A 15,690-nucleotide genomic window follows, 5' to 3' on the forward strand; every position below is an offset into this window, starting at 1 on the left:
TGTTTTTAAACAAATCTTTCCTCAGGAGAGAGAGCGAAGGTCACCAGCATTTAATCTTCATATAACCACCTTCCCTGAAAACAATGGAAGTGCACTTCAACTGTTCTGCCATCAGGAAGGAATAAAGGTATATGCAGAGCACTTGAAACAGTTGGATGGCTAGGAACCTTTCTTGAACGACCAGTCTTAATATCCAAAAAAATAGTTTCACACTTACCAGGGAAGAAAATGAAAAGAAAAAGTAAGAAAATACATTTTTACTTGGGGAAATGGTTTCATAAGAATATGATCTGGTCATGTCAGGAGTTCCTCAGTGAAACTGAAGGCTGGTCAGTCAAGATAATTTACATTTGGTCTAGGGAAAAATGTGGACATTGATGTGATTCATTGTCAGGCTTGCTACAATACATGTTTCGTGATATTAAATATCTTCATCTGAGTTCAGAAATACGATATTCACTCTTTATTTTACACCCAATTTAGTGAAGGCTTTTATTTGTTGAATGAATATGCTTAAATTATTTGCCAAGGCCAGGGCCTTGAAGCGTGAGGTACCTGACCCAAAACTCATTCCCATAGGTAGAACTCTTTTAGAACAAGAGCAAGATAAACATCAGGCTCTCCCTTGATTACTTTCTGATTTAAGGAAGCAAGAAGTACTCTTTTCATTCCTGTTCCCCCACAAACAGGCTATTTGTGCAACTTGATTTGCATGCTGGTTCACTTAAGATTGAATTCAGACTTGTGTTGTCAGTAATGTTGCACACAAGCCAGGGTGGCTTTTCTACAAGTAACTAAAGCATAATCTCAGTGCCACTCACTAGTGATTTATGGTTGAATTTTTAGTTGTTTACAAGTCCTCTTATAGGCGGCTTGTTGCTATTCAGTGCTTTAATGAGCACAGTATGATCTCTAGAGGAAATAAATGGAAATTGTCCCTGCATATTTTTAGGAAATTGAGTAGTCTGAAAGAAAGGAGTTAAAAGCTGCTTCTTACCTACAGATTTGGTTGGATACTCATCTCCCAAAGCACACTAAGAGTCATCAGTTAGCATATCACCTACAAATAGAGTCAGACCTGCTTTTAGCTTACCTGTTATTCTAGTCTGCATGTTGGCTGTAGCAGGTACAGTGTACCAGAATCCAAAATTCCCATTTTTTTTCCATTGTTATCTGTGATATACCTTAACAGGTGGATTCTTTTCAATCTGCCTTTCATTTCACTTACCTGGAAGGTGGGGCAGTCACCTAATATGAGCAGACTGAAATAGTTGATCATTTATCTCTTCTCAGTGCTTTTCAAAATTATTAGGCATCAGTAGCAATGTAGATTACAGAATGATGCAAAATCTGATTCAGTTTCTGATTCTTCATTTATGCATCATATGGAAATAAATTATTAGAATTATTATTTCTGGCTTAATAGATGCAAGAACTTGCATGTCTTAGTAAATTTCATTCTTCACTAGTGTAACTCATTGGCTAAAGAAGTTTCTGTTCAGCATTGTTAATGCTGATTGTAATCAATAGTTTTGTTTTTACCATTGATCCAAACACAAGTGTATTAGGATCTGCACCATTCCAGAGTTAGTGATGTGCACAGTTATAGCTCATGTAGCATTTGGAAACACCCCTGAAGTTTTTGGGAAGAGAAGGAGGGGACCTCTCAGAATAGAAAAACTTGAACACCACACATGGCCCTGTGATATGTTGGCTTTTTCTAAGTGCTGAATATGAGTAGAAGTTGAGGTTGGCAGCATTTAACAAGGCTCTTTTGCTTTATGCATGTGTATTAAGCATTTTGGACTAACATGAACTGGTTTATTTCAATGCTCTCAAGGCTTCCTGCCTTTAAATAGCATGGCTGCATACAGGCTGTCAGTGGAAATGATCCTTGGTCCATGGTAATTTGCAGACCAAACTTGGGATAGTTCAGGAGAATGCAATTACCTCTGGTTAAACAGTTCCGTGACCCTTTCCAACAACTTTTGAAATTTAAATAGAGTTCTGAGGCCTAGGAATGGATCCTGGCACAGTGTTAAATACAGACATCATGTGAATTTTATCAGGAAAAGGTTCTTTACCCAGGGAGTGGTTGGGCCCTGGAACAGGCTCCCTAGGGAAGTGGTCACAGCACCAGGGCTGACAGAGTGGGAGAAGTGTGTGTGTGTGTCACTGCTCTCAGGCACACAATGTGACTCCTGGGGGTGATGATGTAGGGCCAGGAGTTGGACTCAGTGATCCTGATACATCCCTTCCAGCTCAGCATATTCTATGATTATGTGATTCCATGAATTTATTCCTCTCTTTTTTGAATCAGAAGAGTAGTTTTCTTTATTTCAGTGGCTTAGCCTTAATAAGGATGGGTTGTTCAGTTCATTATCTGAGACCTGAGTGGCAGAGAAATGTGGCTTTCTAATCAGAAAGATGATTATGAGCTGATAATGTTTGGAGGAGGATGTTCACTGTGCACATTCCCTTCTGTCACTGTAAGGCTGATTTGAAACTCCATGGTGTTGTTTAACAAAGAAACTAAAAAGCAAACCACCAAGCAAACCTTCTTAGCAAATATTTCTCATGCTCCCTGTCCTTTTAACTTCTGTAACTTGATGTGGTTGATGCTCCACTCCAAACAAAGTAAACAGTCTTTTAAGCCCTTTCTCTTTACATCTTTTAAACCTCTTTATCAGTTTTGATCTTTCCTCTCCACACATTAGCAGGATGATAGGTGTGAATGACACAGGAACATTCTGCCCTCATGCACAGATATCCAGGTTGCTAGTTATAATTGAGAGTGACTTTTGGTTTTGTCTTAAAGTATCAGTAATTACTTTTGCAATTGTGATGCAAAACTATGTTTCACTTACTTACATTTGAAGTGTCTTTTAACACACAAAAGAGAATAAAGGGTACATAAAATGTAGCATATAAAAACTGTTACTGACCTACTTCATAAAAATAAATGTTGAACATCTTTTTCAGGATGTGAATATATCTGAACTTATGAAGAAGCTAGATATTCTTGGAGATAATGGGGTAACACTTTTTTTACTTTTAAATGTACCTCCAGTTTCATGGTTAATTTAAAGCTTTTTTTTTTTTCTACAGCAGATACTAACATCCAAGACAGTGTGCAGGGTGGTTTTTATATGCCTGTATTTGTGTGAAGAACATGAATGGTTATGAACGGATCTTACAACATTGAATTTTTTAGTTAAACTGATGGTAGTGAAAAGAGTATTTTTTAAGATATGATTTGGTCTTGACTGAATGATATGGAAAATAGGCACTGTAATAGGCAGAGTGAAAAGATACAGAACAGAAGTCAAAGCCAGACCAAGTTGTGAATTATCCCTCTCAAGTAGTAACAGTAGCCCCTTCTGCTGTGAAGGCTGTCACTGACAGGAGTGGATTTTCTGGGAGAGAGGCAAGGATAACTGTCTCTCTTTTTTCCTCTTCATTGCTAAATACAGTATAAAATCTTAGCTACACATTTGGGGCACAAACACGCAGGGAGCTGAGTCCAGTTTATAGCTGGATTTAACAGATTGAGGTCTTTATAATACTAGTTTTAAGTTCTAGATTTGTATGTTATGTTGCAAGTCCTGTGTAGGTTTCTAAGGCACTTACTTACGTTTTCTTTAATTGGAAGTCTGAAGTGCATGAAGGTGAGATTCACTTACTGCAAGGATTAGTCCAGTGAATTGGCAAAAACAGGAAAAAAAATTGCAAAATCCCTGACTGAAACCACTTAATTTTCAGTGAATAATCTCTTTCATTGAATGATCTGTTGAAAAAATATTGTGGGGCTAGTATGCTGAAATAGAGTAGAACTAAGCACCCTTGGTTTAACTTTCAGTACTTTCCATCATGGGATTCTTTTTGGTCATGTCTGTAATCCTAAATGTTATAAATTACTTATTTTTTGAAGTTTTGAAGGTTAAAACTTACTGCTTGTGTTAAAGGATGAATTTTTAATCCAATTCAAAATGCATCTTTTTGTATTTTAGAATTTGAGAAATGAAGAGCAGGTTGCAATAATCCAAGCTGGGACTGTGCTTTCCCTCTGTGAAAAGGTAGAATTCAGTAAATATTTTTTTCTGCTAAAAACTGACCATGTCTTCTAAGATGCCTCATAACTTTGCCAGGGAAGCACAGCTTGTCTGTTCAGGTCATCTGGATTGGAGCATGTATTCATCCTCACGTGACTGTTGGGATTGTGATGTCTTGAGATAAAGCCAAACTTAAGAAAAAAAAAACAGTTTAAAAATAAAAACACGTTTTGGAGATAATCCTTTAGCATAAAGTACTAAAAATCCACTTAACACAAGAGTTTTCATTCCCAGAAGTGCTGGTGTCCTCAGTGCACTGGGAGGTGTAAGGTGCCCTCTGTAAGGTGCCCGTGGCCCCTTTTGGGCTCATTTCTGTGGATGACTGAAAAAGTCAGTGGTCCTTTCCTCTGTAAGTTAGTGGACATAGAGAAAAGGTAGTTTGCACAAGATAAGTAATGAATCAGGTCACTCATTTCTTTGTGGCTAGTTCTACTTCCAGAGACTATAATCTGTATATGAATATATATGACATTTGGAACTAAAAAAGACTTGCATATTTCTCTGAAGAAGTTTTGTGCATCCTTTTTATATATTTCAATTAAATCTTTCTTGATGTATTGTTGAAATTCAGAATCAGATATTTTAAACTAGAGTTTGAGCAATTTTAATAATTGCTTTAATTGACATAATTTTGATAATCTACTTATCTAAATACCTTAAAGTAAATAATCTACATTAGGTAATTTAATAATCATTAATTTAAATGAGTAATTGCTATAAGCAAAATAAAAACGAGGAAAAGGGCTCCCTATGGTTTTCGCTTTGTTGTGCACTAAAAGAGAAGGTAATGATTTTAGCACTTTATATCCAAAAAGTGAAAGGGGAAGAACCCCACTATAAAAGGCTAAGATATAGACTCCCAAAAATACTGTTTGTGTCCCCTGTGCCCCTTGGTTTGTGGAAGGCTAACAGGCATAGAAAGATCAGAATCAACATTTAGTTTTGCATGTAATTTGCATACCTTACAAAAATTAGACCTCTAAATTTTGCAAATAGCCCTTCACTTGATTGAGGGTGGCTCTGAGAGTTGCTCAGGATTTCCCATTTCCACTGATTGGAAAGGTTCAGAATGCTCACGGCCTTGCTGAGTATCTGTGGTGAGGCTTTCCTCAGGAACATCTTCAGCTTGTCACCTTGGAAATGAAGAAAACAAAGATGGTGAAAATAGAATCTCTGGGGAATATGGTGTTCCTGTTAATTTTCTTCTGTAGAAAATTAACCTGCTAAGCAGATAAAACAAATTTCCAATTTTATTCATCAGTCTCTTAAATAGTGAAAGGTTCAAAATCATGAAGTAATGAATTCACATTTCGTAAGTTGTAAACATATGTCTGAAATTTCCTATGTAAATCTTGGGAGGAAAAGCTAGTATGTCATTAATTCCTTTGAGTCTGATGCCTAATGAATTCACCAAAACACTAAACCAAAGGAGTTGTGAAAAGGTGTGTTTTGTTTCTTGAACTTTACAGGCAAAAACCCATTTAATTTACTGTAGGAAAGCAACCTGCACTTGTTAGTCTTTAGTGTGTCTGCAGTCCTCCATTCTGCCTGCACTCTCAGCCTGTTTATTCATGTGTGTCTTCAGAGTGAGTAGATAGCATGAGAGGAGCATATGCCTGGAAGTGCTGGCAACAAACTTGCAAAATGTTTGGTACAACTTTTTTCAATAATCTCTGTTCATTTTCTGTTTTTTCTCTTCACACTGCTGTAGTGGTTGAAACAGATAGAGGGGACAGAAGCTGCACTGACACAGAAGATGTTAGACCTGGAGAATGAGAAGGTAAGAAACAATAGCTAAAAGTAGAATTCATTTAGCTAAAACTCACCTCAAGGGAATGTGCATATATTTCATCCCAGGCAGGTTTGCTGCCCTTCTCTGCTAGACAGAGATGGCTTCATGGTAAAATAGGCAAGTGGTTTCTAGAACAACCTATTGCTTGTATTCTTTGGGGTGAGAGAGAACTTTCCAATCTATATAGAACAAAAATAGCAAAGATATATACAAATTAGGGCACTAAAGCATAACTGCAGAGCACATTAACCAAACAGTCTGAAATTGTCTCTGTGCTTTCTTTGTATATTAATTTGTCAGGCAGCAGCATCATCTTTTTAATGTTGGGATCATGCTGGTAGAATTGGCAAGGGTATTTCTTTGCTCTCTGGTATTCAGCTTCTGGACAAGCTGTCATGACCTCTTAGTCTAGATGACCTTTCTTGCCCCAAGGCCTTCATGCCTAAAGACAGGGTTTTCTTCAAAAGCAGTTCTGTCCTGAAGAACGAACTGACCTTCCATATGTTGAACAATTTTAGAAGGAGTGTTTGGTTTTATTGGTTTACCATGCATGCTGTGCTTCACATCTTCAAATGGTGTTCCAAACACTCATTAATCCTTACCACACCTTTTACAGGTAGATAAATAAGCAGCATTGCATTCATCCTAAAGAATGGGACAATGAGACAGGGAGGTTAAGTGATTTGCCCAGGGCCACTGAAGAAGTGTGGGTTTGAGCCACAAACAAAAAGAGAAGTGCTCAAACTGTGTTTGCTGTTGAGTGTAACCTGTCATACTCATTGTATTTAAGACAGATAAGATACTTCCCCCATTTAGTATTTCTTTATTTTAAAGTCTTGTTATGGAAAAATACAAAGGCTTGGGAAAGGGAAAGTGGCCGCAAATATTAGATTCTTTTGTAAAGAAAAATGGAAAAAATAGAGGGTTTATAACTTTATATATTATCTTCCCCCTTATTATCTGTGATGTTTTCAAGTCTTACTATGGATAGCCCTTGCATCTATTTTTTTAGCACAGCAATCTGAGAATCTGCACCCCTAATGATTGACTCAATGAGTTGAGAAATTATATTCTAGCATGATACTTTTAGAAGGGCTGAGCACTGGTTTAGCTGTCCTTGAAACCCGTGTTAAGGGTTTGAGGTCCTATTCTTGTTTCCTTCCCTCTTGCTTTCTGTGGGCTGCCTTTACTATCCCTTTTGAGAAGTAACATGATCAGGGCAGCTGCATTGCTATTCTGGGGTCTGGTCATAGCTCTGACCCATTTTATAGTCTCAGACAAGTCAGTCTACCTCTGTGGTGTCAGACACTTGAAAGAAAGTCAGGACCAGGTCTGTCCTTTGCTGTGCACTCACAGTGCATGGTGCTGTTTCATCCTGTACAACAGCCTTGCAGTTGCTGTAATTCATCCATATCAGGAAATGAGCAACGTGGATAGTCATGGTGGGATTCAGTTGCATAATGGTGATGTCTAATACTATATCAAGTTCTCCAGAGTTCTGAGCTCAGAATTCTGAACTCAGAGTTCTGGAGATGTCCACAAAGGGATGAAAAATATGTCCTACAGGATTTGTTGGGGGCTCTTTCCTTCAAGACCAGTAGCATATTTAGAATATGCTGGAGCAGAAGATTCTAAAATGGCTGTCATAGCAATAGATGCCCATCTCTTCCCAAACAAATTCCAGCCCCAAGATCAAGGTCTGACTTAAACTTTGGGTTTGCCTTCAATAGTAATTAATAGGTAATTAAAAGAACTCCAAGTTTACAAAATAAATTTATAGTAAAAATATACTTCTTACACAGAGAACAAATAGCACCTTGTTTCTCTGAATTCTCTAATGGTCTTATATGGTCTGGTCTTAAATGTTGCTACTGCCACCAGTTCTACACTGGCAGCTGGCAGAAAAGTTGTCAGAATTCCACATAAATGTCTGATGGCAAAATTTGGCAAAGTAAGTGACTTTGAGGCAATCCCATATCCAATAAAACTAACCAGAGCAACAGTATTTGAATTTTTAATACTGTTTAAAAAAGCTGCAGTTCAAAGGACCCTGTATATTTAATTTGGCATTTATTCTATACGTTGAGGAAATGCAGAGTTTATTGATTAGAAAAAAGAATTATAGAAAATATTAAATTCAGTCAAAGGGTTTTTCTGCTTTTTGTTCTACTACTAATTCTTTTGAGTCTGAGAATCTGCTTTGAAAGAAAAGCTAATAAAATTAAGTAACTATTTTATGTTCTACTTATTATCATCAAACTTGGTCTAGAGAAAGGTGTCCCTACCCATGTCAGGGGGATTGGATCAAGATGATCTTTGATGTCCCTTCCAACCCAAACCATTCCATGATTCTGTGATTCAAAACACTCTAAAGGCTTGACTAATCAGGCAGCCATTTGAATATCCACATCTTGCTCGAAACATCATATTTTGCATATTGAGTTCCACTGAAACTCCAGTCTGTGAAAGTTGAGGAGTTTGATTTTTAAGAACAAAAGGAAACAATCCCTGTACATCTTAGGTATTTTGAAAACTTCTTCAGCTCTTCAGCTAGTCACTCAACCTCTCTGTGCATCACTTCACCTGTTTCAAATTGGCCTCCTGCCTGTACAAGCTGAGGACCGAGTTGTTACTTCAGCTTCAGTAACACAGCACGGGCTGTGCTGCAGAATCCAGCTGTGGCCCTGCATGCTTGGGTTTCCTCCCCAGGAGAGCAGCTTACACAGCAGCAATTAAGGCTTGCCTCATGATTTCCTTAAGGGTAATATTTCCATAGGATATTTTCATAAAGTGTCCTCTCTTGTGTTTCTCTTTTCCCTCCTTTGGCCTGCCCTGTGTAAGTTACAGCTATTGGACCACATGCATGTACATCCCCACTCACCTTTGCTGCACTTCTGTCAGGGCCAGGCAGCTTTGTACACTGGTGCAGAGGTCAGTGCTTTCTAGGTACAACGTGGTAATATGATACACAGATCTGAAGTGCTAATATAATAAATTTCATATTCCAAATACCCTTAGGATGAACGTGGTCATTTGCTATGGGTTTCCTTTTGCTTTCAGATGGAAAGCTTGCATAAAAATGATGGCATTTATGAATCTTCATGAATTAGAATAAAGAACAAACACTCCCTTGTTTTTATTATTGCTCAGGACCTGTTCAGTAAACAGAAGGGTTATTTAGAGGAAGAACTCGACTACAGGAAGCAAGCTCTGGACCAGGCATACATGGTAGGAAAAGAACAGTCATTAAATTTTTCTGTTTGAACAGATCTGATAAAATGCAGGGTTTGTTTTTGTTTTCTTTCTTTTAATTATATAGGACTCTTTTTTAGTTTATATCTTTCTTTTCCTGCCAGACTAGGAATCAACTATTTCTTAAACAGAAGTTTAGGAAATGGATTATAGTACTTACAAGTGTAACATTTTTGCATTGCATTTTTCATTCTATGATATGCAAACATCTTATTGGTACATCTGGAATGGGAAAAGCTGGTTTATGTATGAAAAAAACCATGACTGCTAAAATACACCAGAAATTACTTTAGAACTTTTCCAATATTTCTTTTCCTGAAGCATTTGTAAGTATTACTGCTGCTAACCTATCCTAAATCAGGAATGCCTGTTCTTCCTATGCAATTCCTTCCTGCGTGATCCTATCCAAGCTTACCATTCCTCATTTTCGAAAGGGGAACTGCAACCTTGCCTTTTCTCCGGCCAAACAACAATTAGGAATTATCCAGGAATTGGTAAAACTACATACAACTACATACATACATACATACAACTTTGCTAATAGTGAGACTTTGGGAAATCAAAATATAATGGCCTGAAGCACTATTTATACACTGTAAATGTTTCTTATGTGGAAAATGTTTTCAGAGAAGAAGCAAGGTCTAGTGGTCAGAGCAGGTAACAGAGATAAAAGCAAGCAGGCACTATTTCTAGCACTGTGACCTTGGGCAAGCCATTTAACCTCTCTGTGCAGCTGTTTATGCATCACTAATATGGATGGAATTACCTACCTCACAAAGGTGTTATGAGAGCTGAAGGGATGTGGTCAGATGCTCTTGATCCAAATATTGTTAGTCTGGATGCTGGTTTTTGACAGGATCATACAAACCCCAGTAATCAAGGAAACACTGCCATGATTCCTTCCCTTCCTGTTGGGAGTACAATTCTCCATGTGAATGTGAAATTCTCCTGTGTTCTCTGCTGTGCAAAGTTCTGCAGTTTTGGTCAGTGCATGAGAATCGTGTTAGGAATCTGGCAGACAGCACGAGATGGATGAGGGATTAGTGCATACAAGTATTCCTTCCTTCATTGCTTATGGCAACTTGGAACTAAGCCAGTGACGTTGACGGAGCCATGGATATCAGGTCACTAGGGCCACAGAGAGGGAGAGCGAGATTTCTGTTCACAGTTTTTCCTGTGGTCTTTTTATTTTATAGGATGGCTTAACAATTCAGCTGCAGTTGAAGGAAAACTGTTAGTTTTAATTGAATATGTAATGTTCAGCATCAGGATTTGGAGTTTTATCAGGTATTGAATGCAGACCTATCTTCTGAATCGTTCTTAAACAGAAGAATCAATGATTTGCTAGAACAGGTCCATGTCACGGGTGTCAGTCTGTGCCGGGAGGCTGCGTGCACTCTGTGTGGAATGCTCCTCACTGCTCACGCTTGCTGCTTTCTGTCTACCCGTCTGTGTCCATCCTGCCCTCCTGCCTTAGCCCTCGCTTGCTAGCCTTCTCCTCTAGCTCTTGGTGGGTCGTTTGCTTGCTGGATTCAAACGTCAGGCTGTCTGTGTGTGATTTGGGTTGCATTAGAAAATCCAGGAGCTGGAAGCCACGCTGTATAATGCCCTGCAGCAGGATCCAGGCCGGCGGGCGAGCGAGTCGCTGACGGAAGCGCAGCGGGAGGATTTGCGCGCAGCGGTGGAGAAGGTGCGGCGGCAGATCCTGAGGCAGAGCCGTGAGTTTGACAGCCAGATCTTACACGAGCGGATGGAGCTGCTGCAGCAGGCCCAGCAGGTAATCCCGGTTCTCTCTGCTCCCCCTCGGTGTTGGTGTTACCTCTGTGGTTGGCACTGCCCGTACGACAGCATCGCTTCACCCTCACCTCGTGGAGTTCTGTTCAGTCTGGTCTCTGTGCAGCTCCCGTGCCCGGAGCCGCGTGGTGTCGGGACCTGGTTGTGCTGGGCATGGTGCACACACAGAACGAGCCACTGTCTCACCACAGGGTGCTGTTCACAACCTGTCATGTGTGAGCAACCACACAGTCTACACAGGACTCCAATGGGAGCTTGTTGCAAGTTTAAGGCCTGAAGTAGCAAAAGTCAGAGTGGAAGGTTGTTAGAGTGTAAAACTATGGAAAGAGTAAAGGCAGGAACAGTACTTACAGGAATACAAGTTTTTATTTTACCCCCCCTTTTTATTTATTTTAGCTATTTGTAAAATCTTTTAAATAAAATAAAAAAGGTGAAATCTCAGGAAGTCTTTTAAGAGAAATACAAGCTTTCACTCCTTTAAATTCATTCAGAAAAGCCTTGTCTTTCCAACTGCTTCCTTAACCACAATTATTGATAATGTGAATTTGGCAAGGTTCTGGCATATAGAAGTGTGGTAATTATTTAGTATTGGTAGCATTGCTACCATAGTGGTTTTAGTGCAAATATTCATTGAAAGAAGAGAGCTGCATGTGTTGGGATGTTAATTACTGCAGCAGAAATAATTGTTTCCAAGGATTTTGATTCTCCTTTATAGTAGACTCTGGAAGTTGTAGGCAGATGTGCTAGATCTGGAGGACTGCTTGGCTACTTTCTGTGCAAGTCTGAAATCACTTATTGTAAATGCCAAAATGTGCTATGCTGATGTGTCCAGAGCACTGTTGCTATTTCAGGTGCTGATTCAGGTGCTGGGGCAAGAACTGTTTTTAATTTAGTCCAAGCCTCTCTCTGTTCAGGTTGGCTTTGTAGATGAATATAGATGAAACTGAGGTAATGTGACCCAGCACTTTGTGATCAACTCCTCTCATCCTGCAGTGGTGGGAAGGGCTTACGGTGGCAGTGCTAGACCTGACCTCTGAGTTCCAAGGAGTTTCCTTTCTCTACTCCTTGACTCTGTTCCCTTGGTTTGGAATGTGTAACATTGAGAGCAGGAGATGAACTTGTTTTGTTGAACTTGTTTGATGGATGTTACCTATTTTTAGTCATCAGCAATGGTGCACAGAAAGCTGGAGGAAGTAGGTAACAGCTGGCACTAAAAGTGTCATAGAGAACAAAGTAAATATATTAAATTTGGTGCATAAGGATAGAGCCAGAAGATATTAGTTCAATGTTATTAGTGTAGCTGAAAATTAGTAAGAATGGAGTTTTTTGTTAGTCTCTTAGGCAGTCCAATTTCCTAGCCAGACTCTTGGTGTTTTACTTAGAACAATAACACTTTTCAGTTGGGTAAATATTGTTTGTCAATGACATTTAATGGGTATGAATGACATTGTGTGTTGAGTAATGCCTCTACACCTAAATAATTGACAATTTCAGATTTTAACATCAGACTAGTTAGAGTTTGGTCCTTTGCTTTCACTAGGAATGTGGTTTGACAAATTTTGTGTCACTTGTTATAGTGCATTTTTGGGGGACATGGGCAGAGTCTCTAAGTTGAGCTCGTGTAATAGTGGCAAATAGAAAGGAAAAAATAGGAGTAGATTTGAAAAGTGGAAGAGTTGTTCCAGAGGACTCAAAATCTATATTTTGTGCATATGTGGGGTTCAATTTAGATTTTGTTCCAATTTGTTCCACAGCCTGCTTGCTATCAATTAGATATTCTTCATATCACTTCATATGCACATCTGGAGAACATCTTCTGTTAGTCCAGTTCATGTATTCACAGATTGCTTCACAACATAAGGTTAAATATGATGAGTGCGTAGGAAAATTAAAATGGCAGCATAAACATAGCTTCATAAGCCATGGATAAACATGGCTATGTTTATGTACCTGTCTCCAGACCCATTTTATAGGATGTCATTAGAGTTTTGTGTTGTGCCCACCTCATTAGCCATGCTAATGTTACAGCCCTGCAGGACATGTTAAACTGAATTCCACTGCTTAATAAGCATCTGAGCATTTTAGTCATCTATTTTTAACATACACACATGCCCTCCCCCCACACTTTCCCTATTAAACAGGAAAAACAAAGGCAAAGATGCTAGTTAATTTGCCTGGGATATTGGAGGGCTAATTCTCACTGGATTACTTTCATCTCACTAGCAAATGACAGAAGCTGAATGTTACACAAATGAAACCCCATTTGTGCTGGCAGAATCCTAATGAATGGATGAAGCTGCAGTAAGTAAAGTACATCTCTGATAAGTACCCTCCTTTCCTCATATATTTATGTCCAGGAGAAGTTTTGCTGACACTGTGACACCAAGAAACACTCACTGCACTTTGTTCTGGCAAAACAGCAGTCTAGACCTGGCCAGATTTTACAGTCTGCAGTGCCTCTACAGCATGTGCAACACTTCTTCCTCTGCTGAAGTGGAAGTTACAGAGAATGATAGGACAATATAATGGACCTGCAAGGTGTAATACAGAGTCTTCTTGTTGCAAACACTCTCAAACTTTCCCTGAAACAGAAACCATGTACTAAAGATTCCAAATTCTAATGAACTTTGGAAGTTCAATCACTTCAGAAGGCCTGCTTCTTTGCTTTCATTACCTTCTGGTCTGCCTGATACAAGGGCTTCAAAAGAACAACTCTGCTTATCTGGCAGGCTGGCAACAATCTTCCCTGAGTCAGAGTTTCTGTGTCATAGAGTGTGGGTTCAAGGAGATCTGGTGATGAAGGAGGAGTTACCTCCTTCTGGCTGTAGATGCTCCTTGACCACACATGCAGGGTGCAGAAGTGGTAAGGCATGTGGTGAAAGCTATAGGTTGGTGTGCAGGGTTTCGTTATAGATTAATTGCTTTATGCAGGAACTTTGTTGTAGCATGTGAGGTGCTGGCTTTACAGAGCTGGTAAATGTCCTTCCTGGGGAATGACTGTGTGCAAGGGACAGGGATTGGCATAAGAAAATGGTAAATGGCTGCCTAGGTGTGAGCCTGTGCTGCTTTATGTGTTCTTCTTTGTCCAGATGTAAAGCTTGAGTCCTGGGCCACTGGATATTGACTTTGTTCCAGTGAAATAAATTCATTTTAGGAAGTTAGGCTCTGTATTACATCGATAGGTCTGTTCTTCTTGAGCATATATAGTCCCACATTATTATTGTTCATTAGTATATAAATGGAACCATTCCTCTATACCCATTGTGCATTAAGGAAACCAGACCTCTGTGGAGCCAAATTAGACAGATTGTGATTAGATCTGCTTGCTAAGGCACACAACACTTTTATTAAACCCACAGTGCAACATGCAGGTCTGGGGGACAGATCCTCAGCTGAAGCATGTTGGCAGTACTCCCTCTAGGAGAGGGTGCTCTGATTTACAACATTCTCTCTCTTTGGAGGAGGGAAAACATGTTAATTAAAAATCTGCCATGAGCAGCTTGTGATATTTGCTTCCAGCAATAGGGCATGTGTGGATATTGCCATCAAGAAAGTCTCATTGTGCTACACTGCTATTACAGCCTTTTGGAAATCAATGTCTGGTTTATTTTTAGCAGGACTTCATTTAAAAGTAACATATTTGCTCTAGTCAGTGCAGTGGCATGACTTTACTGCTTTTTTTTGAAAATGTGAAGGTCATTACTAGCAGGTTCTGTTAAGAGCAGTAATTTTTTTGTATATATACTTTAAATAATTTCTGTAGGGAGAGAAAAATGTGTTGTGTAGCTATAAAATCCATCCCTGAGAAAATATATTTTAAACAGAGCAATACAGCCTGTTTCTGAAGTAGTGATATCAACTTCCTAATTAAGCAAACTCAGCCCCTTCCCAAAACCCCAAACAAAAAAACAACAGCAGCCCCAAAAATTCTAGAAAATCCACACAGCATCAAGGTTAGTTCACCTTAAAAATATATTGTGATCATCTTTTCTTCTAAAACTAGTAGCTATTTAAATGTCATATTATGTTTTATATAAATCAATCAAATTAAAAACCAAAATATATTCCTATTGGTTTTACTGTAGCTGCTTCTGGAGTATGAAACTGGGGAAAGTCAGCAGAAGCAGGCTTTACATTAGGATAGATTTATTCAAATTGCACTGTTGGCAGTATTCAAACATGAAGAAAATTTATAATAGAAACGTAATTTATTCTGATTTCATCTGAAGTTATTTTAAATCTAAAGAGAAGATAGAAAATCCTTGAAGGATAGCAGATTGACACACTCAGTTCCAAAAATGGCTGTGCCAGTCAGAAAGTATATGAAAGACAGATTTTATTAAAGTAGTCCAATAATTTCCCAGAACAGTATTATCTTTGTATAAAATTGTTAGGAAAAAAAAAGATCAAAGATAAGTTCGTTCATTGTGTCATCAAAAAGTGTGATTTTTTTTTCCTAAGTTGCACTGTAGTACTAAGCTAAGTGTGTTTTACTCCTACTTGAGTTAGAATAATCTTGGGTGAAGCTGTTTTACAGAGAGAAAGGAATCATTACTTTAGTTCTAAACTTGAATATAAGACATCTCTGAACTGCTGAACTCATCCAATTCCAGCTTGAAATAGTTGGAATACAGCTGTAAAAATTTTAACTGTTATCTTTGAACTAGGGCATTTACTCCCATGACCAGATTAGATTACTCAATAGTTAGAAGAGCAGAAATTACCACTGTATTTGTATGT

General features: G+C 38.7%; 1 protein-coding gene across 7 annotated transcripts in view; it reads left to right on the forward strand.

The window, feature by feature from the left end:
- The window catches only part of JAKMIP1 (janus kinase and microtubule interacting protein 1), a 144,552-nt gene that overhangs the window by 111,661 nt on the left and 17,201 nt on the right, over nucleotides 1–15,690 (forward strand). For all 7 annotated transcript variants that reach the window (XM_088163124.1, XM_014895335.2, XM_088163123.1 and 4 more), the window contains 6 exons: nucleotides 26–127; nucleotides 2,983–3,036; nucleotides 4,011–4,076; nucleotides 5,824–5,892; nucleotides 9,055–9,132; nucleotides 10,730–10,933. In XM_088163124.1, the coding sequence (XP_088019250.1) occupies nucleotides 26–127; nucleotides 2,983–3,036; nucleotides 4,011–4,076; nucleotides 5,824–5,892; nucleotides 9,055–9,132; nucleotides 10,730–10,933 (573 nt within the window). The remainder of the gene's footprint in view (nucleotides 1–25; nucleotides 128–2,982; nucleotides 3,037–4,010; nucleotides 4,077–5,823; nucleotides 5,893–9,054; nucleotides 9,133–10,729; nucleotides 10,934–15,690) is intronic.

The sequence above is a fragment of the Sturnus vulgaris genome, chromosome 4 (assembly GCF_052056855.1).
Source record: "Sturnus vulgaris isolate bStuVul1 chromosome 4, bStuVul1.hap1, whole genome shotgun sequence".
Classification (NCBI taxonomy): domain Eukaryota; kingdom Metazoa; phylum Chordata; class Aves; order Passeriformes; family Sturnidae; genus Sturnus; species Sturnus vulgaris.